Source organism: Aquarana catesbeiana, linkage group LG02 (assembly GCF_042186555.1).
Source record: "Aquarana catesbeiana isolate 2022-GZ linkage group LG02, ASM4218655v1, whole genome shotgun sequence".
NCBI lineage: Eukaryota > Metazoa > Chordata > Amphibia > Anura > Ranidae > Aquarana > Aquarana catesbeiana.
The window spans coordinates 651,647,732-651,659,355 of record NC_133325.1 but is presented as its reverse complement, the minus strand read 5'-3'; the positions used below and the strand labels follow the sequence as shown (position 1 = coordinate 651,659,355).

The following is an 11,624-nucleotide window of genomic DNA, read 5'->3' as shown; positions in this document are numbered from 1 at the left end:
AGGCTTATCAGCCGGAATGTGTGAGCCTGTTTGTGTATTTTTACTCGTTTTCATGTACCAATAAAGATGGATTAAGGAATATCGGAGTTGCCATCTCTATCGTCTGAAATTGTACTTATTCATTGATGTAAGAGGGAACATCTGAGCCAGAGCACCCGTTGTGGTTTTCCCTCACAAATCTGCAAAGGGGTTTTACACTGTTTTGAGCACTGCACTATTGGCTTTTCCTGTAAAAAAAAAAAAAATATTATTATTATTTTTTTTTTTTTGTCAGTCTTATTTTGTTTATAGCGCAAAAAACAAACAAACAAAAAAAATCCCGCAGAAGTGATCAAATACCGCCAAAAGAAAGCTCTATTTGTGGGGGAAAAAAAAGGACAAACATTTTATCTGGATACAGCGTTAAATAACTGCACACTTTAAAGTAATGTAGTGCCGTATCGCAAAAAATGACCTTGTCATGAAGGGGTAATAGTCAGACTGGTAGGTAGTATGCAGACTGGGGGGTAATATATAGACTGGTAGGTAGTATGCAGACTGGGGGGTAATATATAGACTGGTAGGTAGTATGCAGACTGGGGGGTAATATATAGACTGGTAGGTAGTATGCAGACTGGGGGGTTAATATATAGACTGGTAGGTAGTGCAGACTGGGGGGTTAATATATAGACTGGTAGGTAGTATGCAGACTGGGGGGTAATATATAGACTGGTAGGTAGTATGCAGACTGGGGGGTTAATATATAGACTGGTAGGTAGTGCAGACTGGGGGGTTAATATATAGACTGGTAGGTAGTGCAGACTGGGGGGTTAATATATAGACTGGTAGGTAGTATGCAGACTGGGGGTATTAGTCAGACTGGTAGGTGGTGCAGACTGGGGGGTAATATATAGACTGCGGGTAATAGTCAGACTGGTAGGTAGTATGCAGACTGGGGGTAATAGTCAGACTGGTAGGTAGTACAGACTGGGGGGGTTAATATATAGACTGGTAGGTAGTGCAGACTGGGGGTAATAGTCAGACTGGTAGGTAGTGCAGACTGGGGGGTTCATATATAGACTGGTAGGTAGTATGCAGACTGGGGGTAATAGTCAGACTGGTAGGTAGTGCAGACTGGGGGGTTCATATATAGACTGGTAGGTAGTATGCAGACTGGGGGTAATAGACTGGTAGGTGGTGCAGACTGGGGGTAATAGTCAGACTGGTAGGTAGTATGCAGACTGGGGGTATTAGTCAGAACGGTGGGTTGCCTATAGACTGGGGGGGGAAGGGGGTTGTTTTAGTAGCAGGTCACGTGGTTCATTGGTGGAGCCTATCCCTGGAGGAGAGTGTAGGGTTAACCCTCACCCCGCCCCCTCCCTGATATCCTTAGCTCCTCCCCCTGCTCTCAGGCTGTACGTGTCTTTTCTCCCGCCGTACAGAAGGATGGAGGTCCGGTGCTCCGCTCTCACTCTCCTGCTCGCCGTCTTCCTCTTCCATACAGCCGCTGTCACGTGTCATGCCACTGAAGAGAAGACGCAGCCCCGGGCCGGCCGGCCTCCCCAGGACGGCGAGTGTCACTTCTACGCTGGGGGTCAGGTGTACCCCGGGGAGGCCACCCGTGTGCCCGTATCCGACCACTCCCTGCATCTGAGCAAGGCGAAAAGTGAGTGAGATCCCCGAAAACTCGGCGGGGCGCTCCGGCCGGCGCCGCGGTACCCTTCCCCACCCCCTAGTGCTGTGCTGGGCTTTTCCTATTGGTGGGGACGTTCAATCCCCAACATCTGTCATCCTCCACTCTGTGCTCTATAGGAGGAGCATACTGTCACCTGAGGGGGGGGGGGGGGGAGGGTGAAAGGGGAGCACACTGTCACGGGGGGGGGGGGGGTGAAAGGGGAGCACACTGTCACCTGGGGGGGGGGGGTGAAAGGGGAGCACACTGTCACCTGGGGGGGGGGGGTGAAAGGGGAGCACACTGTCACCTGGGGGGGGGGGGGTGAAAGGGGAGCACACTGTCACCTGGGGGGGGGGGGGTGAAAGGGGAGCACACTGTCACCTGGGGGGGGGGGGTGAAAGGGGAGCACACTGTCACCTGGGGGGGGGGGGGTGAAAGGGGAGCACACTGTCACCTGGGGGGGGGGTGAAAGGGGAGCACACTGTCACCTGGGGGGGGGGTGAAAGGGGAGCACACTGTCACCTGGGGGGGGGGGGTGAAAGGGGAGCACACTGTCACCTGGGGGGGGGGGGGTGAAAGGGGAGCACACTGTCACCTGGGGGGGGGGGGGGTGAAAGGGGAGCACACTGTCACCTGGGGGGGGTGGGTGAAAGGGGAGCACACTGTCACCTGGGGGGGGGGGGGGTGAAAGGGGAGCACACTGTCACCTGGGGGGGGGGGGTGAAAGGGGAGCACACTGTCACCTGGGGGGGGGGGGGTGAAAGGGGAGCACACTGTCACCTGGGGGGGGGGGGGTGGTGAAAGGGGAGCACACTGTCACCTGGGGGGGGGGGGGTGATGAAAGGGGAGCACACTGTCACCTGGGGGGGGGGGGGTGATGAAAGGGGAGCACACTGTCACCTGGGGGGGGGGGGGTGAAAGGGGAGCACACTGTCACCTGGGGGGGGGGGGTGAAAGGGGAGCACACTGTCACCTGGGGGGGTGGGGGTGAAAGGGGAGCACACTGTCACCTGGGGGGGTGGGGGTGAAAGGGGAGCACACTGTCACCTGGGGGGGTGGGGGTGAAAGGGGAGCACACTGTCACCTGGGGGGGTGGGGGTGAAAGGGGAGCACACTGTCACCTGGGGGGGTGGGGGTGAAAGGGGAGCACACTGTCACCTGGGGGGGTGGGGGTGAAAGGGGAGCACACTGTCACCTGGGGGGGTGGGGGTGAAAGGGGAGCACACTGTCACCTGGGGGGGTGGGGGTGAAAGGGGAGCACACTGTCACCTGGGGGGGTGGGGGTGAAAGGGGAGCACACTGTCACCTGGGGGGGTGGGGGTGAAAGGGGAGCACACTGTCACCTGGGGGGGTGGGGGTGAAAGGGGAGCACACTGTCACCTGGGGGGGTGGGGGTGAAAGGGGAGCACACTGTCACCTGGGGGGGTGGGGGTGAAAGGGGAGCACACTGTCACCTGGGGGGGTGGGGGTGAAAGGGGAGCACACTGTCACCTGGGGGGGTGGGGGTGAAAGGGGAGCACACTGTCACCTGGGGGGGTGGGGGTGAAAGGGGAGCACACTGTCACCTGGGGGGGTGGGGGTGAAAGGGGAGCACACTGTCACCTGGGGGGGTGGGGGTGAAAGGGGAGCACACTGTCACCTGGGGGGGTGGGGGTGAAAGGGGAGCACACTGTCACCTGGGGGGGTGGGGGTGAAAGGGGAGCACACTGTCACCTGGGGGGGTGGGGGTGAAAGGGGAGCACACTGTCACCTGGGGGGGTGGGGGTGAAAGGGGAGCACACTGTCACCTGGGGGGGTGGGGGTGAAAGGGGAGCACACTGTCACCTGGGGGGGTGGGGGTGAAAGGGGAGCACACTGTCACCTGGGGGGGTGGGGGTGAAAGGGGAGCACACTGTCACCTGGGGGGGTGGGGGTGAAAGGGGAGCACACTGTCACCTGGGGGGGTGGGGGTGAAAGGGGAGCACACTGTCACCTGGGGGGGTGGGGGTGAAAGGGGAGCACACTGTCACCTGGGGGGGTGGGGGTGAAAGGGGAGCACACTGTCACCTGGGGGGGTGGGGGTGAAAGGGGAGCACACTGTCACCTGGGGGGGGTGGGGGTGAAAGGGGAGCACACTGTCACCTGGGGGGGGTGGGGGTGAAAGGGGAGCACACTGTCACCTGGGGGGGTGGGGGTGAAAGGGGAGCACACTGTCACCTGGGGGGGTGGGGGTGAAAGGGGAGCACACTGTCACCTGGGGGGGTGGGGGTGAAAGGGGAGCACACTGTCACCTGGGGGGGTGGGGGTGAAAGGGGAGCACACTGTCACCTGGGGGGGTGGGGGTGAAAGGGGAGCACACTGTCACCTGGGGGGGTGGGGGTGAAAGGGGAGCACACTGTCACCTGGGGGGGTGGGGGTGAAAGGGGAGCACACTGTCACCTGGGGGGGTGGGGGTGAAAGGGGAGCACACTGTCACCTGGGGGGGTGGGGGTGAAAGGGGAGCACACTGTCACCTGGGGGGGTGGGGGTGAAAGGGGAGCACACTGTCACCTGGGGGGGTGGGGGTGAAAGGGGAGCACACTGTCACCTGGGGGGGTGGGGGTGAAAGGGGAGCACACTGTCACCTGGGGGGGTGGGGGTGAAAGGGGAGCACACTGTCACCTGGGGGGGTGGGGGTGAAAGGGGAGCACACTGTCACCTGGGGGGGTGGGGGTGAAAGGGGAGCACACTGTCACCTGGGGGGGTGGGGGTGAAAGGGGAGCACACTGTCACCTGGGGGGGTGGGGGTGAAAGGGGAGCACACTGTCACCTGGGGGGGTGGGGGTGAAAGGGGAGCACACTGTCACCTGGGGGGGTGGGGGTGAAAGGGGAGCACACTGTCACCTGGGGGGGTGGGGGTGAAAGGGGAGCACACTGTCACCTGGGGGGGTGGGGGTGAAAGGGGAGCACACTGTCACCTGGGGGGGTGGGGGTGAAAGGGGAGCACACTGTCACCTGGGGGGGTGGGGGTGAAAGGGGAGCACACTGTCACCTGGGGGGGTGGGGGTGAAAGGGGAGCACACTGTCACCTGGGGGGGTGGGGGTGAAAGGGGAGCACACTGTCACCTGGGGGGGTGGGGGTGAAAGGGGAGCACACTGTCACCTGGGGGGGTGGGGGTGAAAGGGGAGCACACTGTCACCTGGGGGGGTGGGGGTGAAAGGGGAGCACACTGTCACCTGGGGGGGTGGGGGTGAAAGGGGAGCACACTGTCACCTGGGGGGGTGGGGGTGAAAGGGGAGCACACTGTCACCTGGGGGGGTGGGGGTGAAAGGGGAGCACACTGTCACCTGGGGGGGTGGGGGTGAAAGGGGAGCACACTGTCACCTGGGGGGGTGGGGGTGAAAGGGGAGCACACTGTCACCTGGGGGGGTGGGGGTGAAAGGGGAGCACACTGTCACCTGGGGGGGTGGGGGTGAAAGGGGAGCACACTGTCACCTGGGGGGGTGGGGGTGAAAGGGGAGCACACTGTCACCTGGGGGGGTGGGGGTGAAAGGGGAGCACACTGTCACCTGGGGGGGTGGGGGTGAAAGGGGAGCACACTGTCACCTGGGGGGGTGGGGGTGAAAGGGGAGCACACTGTCACCTGGGGGGGTGGGGGTGAAAGGGGAGCACACTGTCACCTGGGGGGGTGGGGGTGAAAGGGGAGCACACTGTCACCTGGGGGGGTGGGGGTGAAAGGGGAGCACACTGTCACCTGGGGGGGTGGGGGTGAAAGGGGAGCACACTGTCACCTGGGGGGGTGGGGGTGAAAGGGGAGCACACTGTCACCTGGGGGGGTGGGGGTGAAAGGGGAGCACACTGTCACCTGGGGGGGTGGGGGTGAAAGGGGAGCACACTGTCACCTGGGGGGGTGGGGGTGAAAGGGGAGCACACTGTCACCTGGGGGGGTGGGGGTGAAAGGGGAGCACACTGTCACCTGGGGGGGTGGGGGTGAAAGGGGAGCACACTGTCACCTGGGGGGGTGGGGGTGAAAGGGGAGCACACTGTCACCTGGGGGGGTGGGGGTGAAAGGGGAGCACACTGTCACCTGGGGGGGTGGGGGTGAAAGGGGAGCACACTGTCACCTGGGGGGGTGGGGGTGAAAGGGGAGCACACTGTCACCTGGGGGGGTGGGGGTGAAAGGGGAGCACACTGTCACCTGGGGGGGTGGGGGTGAAAGGGGAGCACACTGTCACCTGGGGGGGTGGGGGTGAAAGGGGAGCACACTGTCACCTGGGGGGGTGGGGGTGAAAGGGGAGCACACTGTCACCTGGGGGGGTGGGGGTGAAAGGGGAGCACACTGTCACCTGGGGGGGTGGGGGTGAAAGGGGAGCACACTGTCACCTGGGGGGGTGGGGGTGAAAGGGGAGCACACTGTCACCTGGGGGGGTGGGGGTGAAAGGGGAGCACACTGTCACCTGGGGGGGTGGGGGTGAAAGGGGAGCACACTGTCACCTGGGGGGGTGGGGGTGAAAGGGGAGCACACTGTCACCTGGGGGGGTGGGGGTGAAAGGGGAGCACACTGTCACCTGGGGGGGTGGGGGTGAAAGGGGAGCACACTGTCACCTGGGGGGGTGGGGGTGAAAGGGGAGCACACTGTCACCTGGGGGGGTGGGGGTGAAAGGGGAGCACACTGTCACCTGGGGGGGTGGGGGTGAAAGGGGAGCACACTGTCACCTGGGGGGGTGGGGGTGAAAGGGGAGCACACTGTCACCTGGGGGGGTGGGGGTGAAAGGGGAGCACACTGTCACCTGGGGGGGTGGGGGTGAAAGGGGAGCACACTGTCACCTGGGGGGGTGGGGGTGAAAGGGGAGCACACTGTCACCTGGGGGGGTGGGGGTGAAAGGGGAGCACACTGTCACCTGGGGGGGTGGGGGTGAAAGGGGAGCACACTGTCACCTGGGGGGGTGGGGGTGAAAGGGGAGCACACTGTCACCTGGGGGGGTGGGGGTGAAAGGGGAGCACACTGTCACCTGGGGGGGTGGGGGTGAAAGGGGAGCACACTGTCACCTGGGGGGGTGGGGGTGAAAGGGGAGCACACTGTCACCTGGGGGGGTGGGGGTGAAAGGGGAGCACACTGTCACCTGGGGGGGTGGGGGTGAAAGGGGAGCACACTGTCACCTGGGGGGGTGGGGGTGAAAGGGGAGCACACTGTCACCTGGGGGGGTGGGGGTGAAAGGGGAGCACACTGTCACCTGGGGGGGTGGGGGTGAAAGGGGAGCACACTGTCACCTGGGGGGGTGGGGGTGAAAGGGGAGCACACTGTCACCTGGGGGGGTGGGGGTGAAAGGGGAGCACACTGTCACCTGGGGGGGTGGGGGTGAAAGGGGAGCACACTGTCACCTGGGGGGGTGGGGGTGAAAGGGGAGCACACTGTCACCTGGGGGGGTGGGGGTGAAAGGGGAGCACACTGTCACCTGGGGGGGTGGGGGTGAAAGGGGAGCACACTGTCACCTGGGGGGGTGGGGGTGAAAGGGGAGCACACTGTCACCTGGGGGGGTGGGGGTGAAAGGGGAGCACACTGTCACCTGGGGGGGTGGGGGTGAAAGGGGAGCACACTGTCACCTGGGGGGGTGGGGGTGAAAGGGGAGCACACTGTCACCTGGGGGGGTGGGGGTGAAAGGGGAGCACACTGTCACCTGGGGGGGTGGGGGTGAAAGGGGAGCACACTGTCACCTGGGGGGGTGGGGGTGAAAGGGGAGCACACTGTCACCTGGGGGGGTGGGGGTGAAAGGGGAGCACACTGTCACCTGGGGGGGTGGGGGTGAAAGGGGAGCACACTGTCACCTGGGGGGGTGGGGGTGAAAGGGGAGCACACTGTCACCTGGGGGGGTGGGGGTGAAAGGGGAGCACACTGTCACCTGGGGGGGTGGGGGTGAAAGGGGAGCACACTGTCACCTGGGGGGGTGGGGGTGAAAGGGGAGCACACTGTCACCTGGGGGGGTGGGGGTGAAAGGGGAGCACACTGTCACCTGGGGGGGTGGGGGTGAAAGGGGAGCACACTGTCACCTGGGGGGGTGGGGGTGAAAGGGGAGCACACTGTCACCTGGGGGGGTGGGGGTGAAAGGGGAGCACACTGTCACCTGGGGGGGTGGGGGTGAAAGGGGAGCACACTGTCACCTGGGGGGGTGGGGGTGAAAGGGGAGCACACTGTCACCTGGGGGGGTGGGGGTGAAAGGGGAGCACACTGTCACCTGGGGGGGTGGGGGTGAAAGGGGAGCACACTGTCACCTGGGGGGGTGGGGGTGAAAGGGGAGCACACTGTCACCTGGGGGGGTGGGGGTGAAAGGGGAGCACACTGTCACCTGGGGGGGTGGGGGTGAAAGGGGAGCACACTGTCACCTGGGGGGGTGGGGGTGAAAGGGGAGCACACTGTCACCTGGGGGGGTGGGGGTGAAAGGGGAGCACACTGTCACCTGGGGGGGTGGGGGTGAAAGGGGAGCACACTGTCACCTGGGGGGGTGGGGGTGAAAGGGGAGCACACTGTCACCTGGGGGGGTGGGGGTGAAAGGGGAGCACACTGTCACCTGGGGGGGTGGGGGTGAAAGGGGAGCACACTGTCACCTGGGGGGGTGGGGGTGAAAGGGGAGCACACTGTCACCTGGGGGGGTGGGGGTGAAAGGGGAGCACACTGTCACCTGGGGGGGTGGGGGTGAAAGGGGAGCACACTGTCACCTGGGGGGGTGGGGGTGAAAGGGGAGCACACTGTCACCTGGGGGGGTGGGGGTGAAAGGGGAGCACACTGTCACCTGGGGGGGTGGGGGTGAAAGGGGAGCACACTGTCACCTGGGGGGGTGGGGGTGAAAGGGGAGCACACTGTCACCTGGGGGGGTGGGGGTGAAAGGGGAGCACACTGTCACCTGGGGGGGTGGGGGTGAAAGGGGAGCACACTGTCACCTGGGGGGGTGGGGGTGAAAGGGGAGCACACTGTCACCTGGGGGGGTGGGGGTGAAAGGGGAGCACACTGTCACCTGGGGGGGTGGGGGTGAAAGGGGAGCACACTGTCACCTGGGGGGGTGGGGGTGAAAGGGGAGCACACTGTCACCTGGGGGGGTGGGGGTGAAAGGGGAGCACACTGTCACCTGGGGGGGTGGGGGTGAAAGGGGAGCACACTGTCACCTGGGGGGGTGGGGGTGAAAGGGGAGCACACTGTCACCTGGGGGGGTGGGGGTGAAAGGGGAGCACACTGTCACCTGGGGGGGTGGGGGTGAAAGGGGAGCACACTGTCACCTGGGGGGGTGGGGGTGAAAGGGGAGCACACTGTCACCTGGGGGGGTGGGGGTGAAAGGGGAGCACACTGTCACCTGGGGGGGGGTGAAAGGGGAGCACACTGTCACCTGGGGGGGGGTGAAAGGGGAGCACACTGTCACCTGGGGGGGGTGAAAGGGGAGCACACTGTCACCTGGGGGGGGTGAAAGGGGAGCACACTGTCACCTGGGGGGGTGAAAGGGGAGCACACTGTCACCTGGGGGGGGTGAAAGGGGAGCACACTGTCACCTGGGGGGGGTGAAAGGGGAGCACACTGTCACCTGGGGGGGTGAAAGGGGAGCACACTGTCACCTGGGGGGGTGAAAGGGGAGCACACTGTCACCTGGGGGGGTGAAAGGGGAGCACACTGTCACCTGGGGGGGTGAAAGGGGAGCACACTGTCACCTGGGGGGGTGAAAGGGGAGCACACTGTCACCTGGGGGGGTGAAAGGGGAGCACACTGTCACCTGGGGGGGTGAAAGGGGAGCACACTGTCACCTGGGGGGGTGAAAGGGGAGCACACTGTCACCTGGGGGGGTGAAAGGGGAGCACACTGTCACCTGGGGGGGTGAAAGGGGAGCACACTGTCACCTGGGGGGGTGAAAGGGGAGCACACTGTCACCTGGGGGGGTGAAAGGGGAGCACACTGTCACCTGGGGGGGTGAAAGGGGAGCACACTGTCACCTGGGGGGGTGAAAGGGGAGCACACTGTCACCTGGGGGGGTGAAAGGGGAGCACACTGTCACCTGGGGGGGTGAAAGGGGAGCACACTGTCACCTGGGGGGGTGAAAGGGGAGCACACTGTCACCTGGGGGGGGTGAAAGGGGAGCACACTGTCACCTGGGGGGGGTGAAAGGGGAGCACACTGTCACCTGGGGGGGGTGAAAGGGGAGCACACTGTCACCTGGGGGGGGTGAAAGGGGAGCACACTGTCACCTGGGGGGGGTGAAAGGGGAGCACACTGTCACCTGGGGGGGGTGAAAGGGGAGCACACTGTCACCTGGGGGGGGTGAAAGGGGAGCACACTGTCACCTGGGGGGGGTGAAAGGGGAGCACACTGTCACCTGGGGGGGGTGAAAGGGGAGCACACTGTCACCTGGGGGGGGTGAAAGGGGAGCACACTGTCACCTGGGGGGGGTGAAAGGGGAGCACACTGTCACCTGGGGGGGGTGAAAGGGGAGCACACTGTCACCTGGGGGGGGTGAAAGGGGAGCACACTGTCACCTGGGGGGGGTGAAAGGGGAGCACACTGTCACCTGGGGGGGGTGAAAGGGGAGCACACTGTCACCTGGGGGGGGTGAAAGGGGAGCACACTGTCACCTGGGGGGGTGAAAGGGGAGCACACTGTCACCTGGGGGGGTGAAAGGGGAGCACACTGTCACCTGGGGGGGTGAAAGGGGAGCACACTGTCACCTGGGGGGGTGAAAGGGGAGCACACTGTCACCTGGGGGGGTGAAAGGGGAGCACACTGTCACCTGGGGGGGTGAAAGGGGAGCACACTGTCACCTGGGGGGGTGAAAGGGGAGCACACTGTCACCTGGGGGGGGTGAAAGGGGAGCACACTGTCACCTGGGGGGGGTGAAAGGGGAGCACACTGTCACCTGGGGGGGGTGAAAGGGGAGCACACTGTCACCTGGGGGGGTGAAAGGGGAGCACACTGTCACCTGGGGGGGTGAAAGGGGAGCACACTGTCACCTGGGGGGGTGAAAGGGGAGCACACTGTCACCTGGGGGGGTGAAAGGGGAGCACACTGTCACCTGGGGGGGTGAAAGGGGAGCACACTGTCACCTGGGGGGGTGAAAGGGGAGCACACTGTCACCTGGGGGGGTGAAAGGGGAGCACACTGTCACCTGGGGGGGTGAAAGGGGAGCACACTGTCACCTGGGGGGGTGAAAGGGGAGCACACTGTCACCTGGGGGGGTGAAAGGGGAGCACACTGTCACCTGGGGGGGTGAAAGGGGAGCACACTGTCACCTGGGGGGGTGGGGGTGAAAGGGGAGCACACTGTCACCTGGGGGGGTGGGGTGAAAGGGGAGCACACTGTCACCTGGGGGGGTGAAAGGGGAGCACACTGTCACCTGGGGGGGTGAAAGGGGAGCACACTGTCACCTGGGGGGGTGAAAGGGGAGCACACTGTCACCTGGGGGGGTGAAAGGGGAGCACACTGTCACCTGGGGGGGTGAAAGGGGAGCACACTGTCACCTGGGGGGGTGAAAGGGGAGCACACTGTCACCTGGGGGGGTGAAAGGGGAGCACACTGTCACCTGGGGGGGTGAAAGGGGAGCACACTGTCACCTGGGGGGGTGAAAGGGGAGCACACTGTCACCTGGGGGGGTGAAAGGGGAGCACACTGTCACCTGGGGGGGTGAAAGGGGAGCACACTGTCACCTGGGGGGGGTGAAAGGGGAGCACACTGTCACCTGGGGGGGGTGAAAGGGGAGCACACTGTCACCTGGGGGGGGTGAAAGGGGAGCACACTGTCACCTGGGGGGGGTGAAAGGGGAGCACACTGTCACCTGGGGGGGGTGAAAGGGGAGCACACTGTCACCTGGGGGGGGTGAAAGGGGAGCACACTGTCACCTGGGGGGGGTGAAAGGGGAGCACACTGTCACCTGGGGGGGGTGAAAGGGGAGCACACTGTCACCTGGGGGGGTGAAAGGGGAGCACACTGTCACCTGGGGGGGTGAAAGGGGAGCACACTGTCACCTGGGGGGGTGAAAGGGG

At 64.2% G+C, this 11,624-nt stretch overlaps 1 protein-coding gene across 2 annotated transcripts in view; it reads left to right on the top strand.

The window, feature by feature from the left end:
• Positions 1-1,358: 1,358 nt before the first annotated feature.
• The window catches only part of PRDX4 (peroxiredoxin 4), a 79,852-nt gene continuing 69,586 nt past the window's right edge, over positions 1,359-11,624 (top strand). The window contains exon 1 of one of the 2 annotated variants that reach the window (XM_073616508.1): positions 1,359-1,645. In XM_073616508.1, the coding sequence (XP_073472609.1) occupies positions 1,426-1,645 (220 nt within the window). In that variant the 5' untranslated portion in view covers positions 1,359-1,425. The remainder of the gene's footprint in view (positions 1,646-11,624) is intronic. The other variant, XM_073616507.1, reaches the window with a different exon arrangement.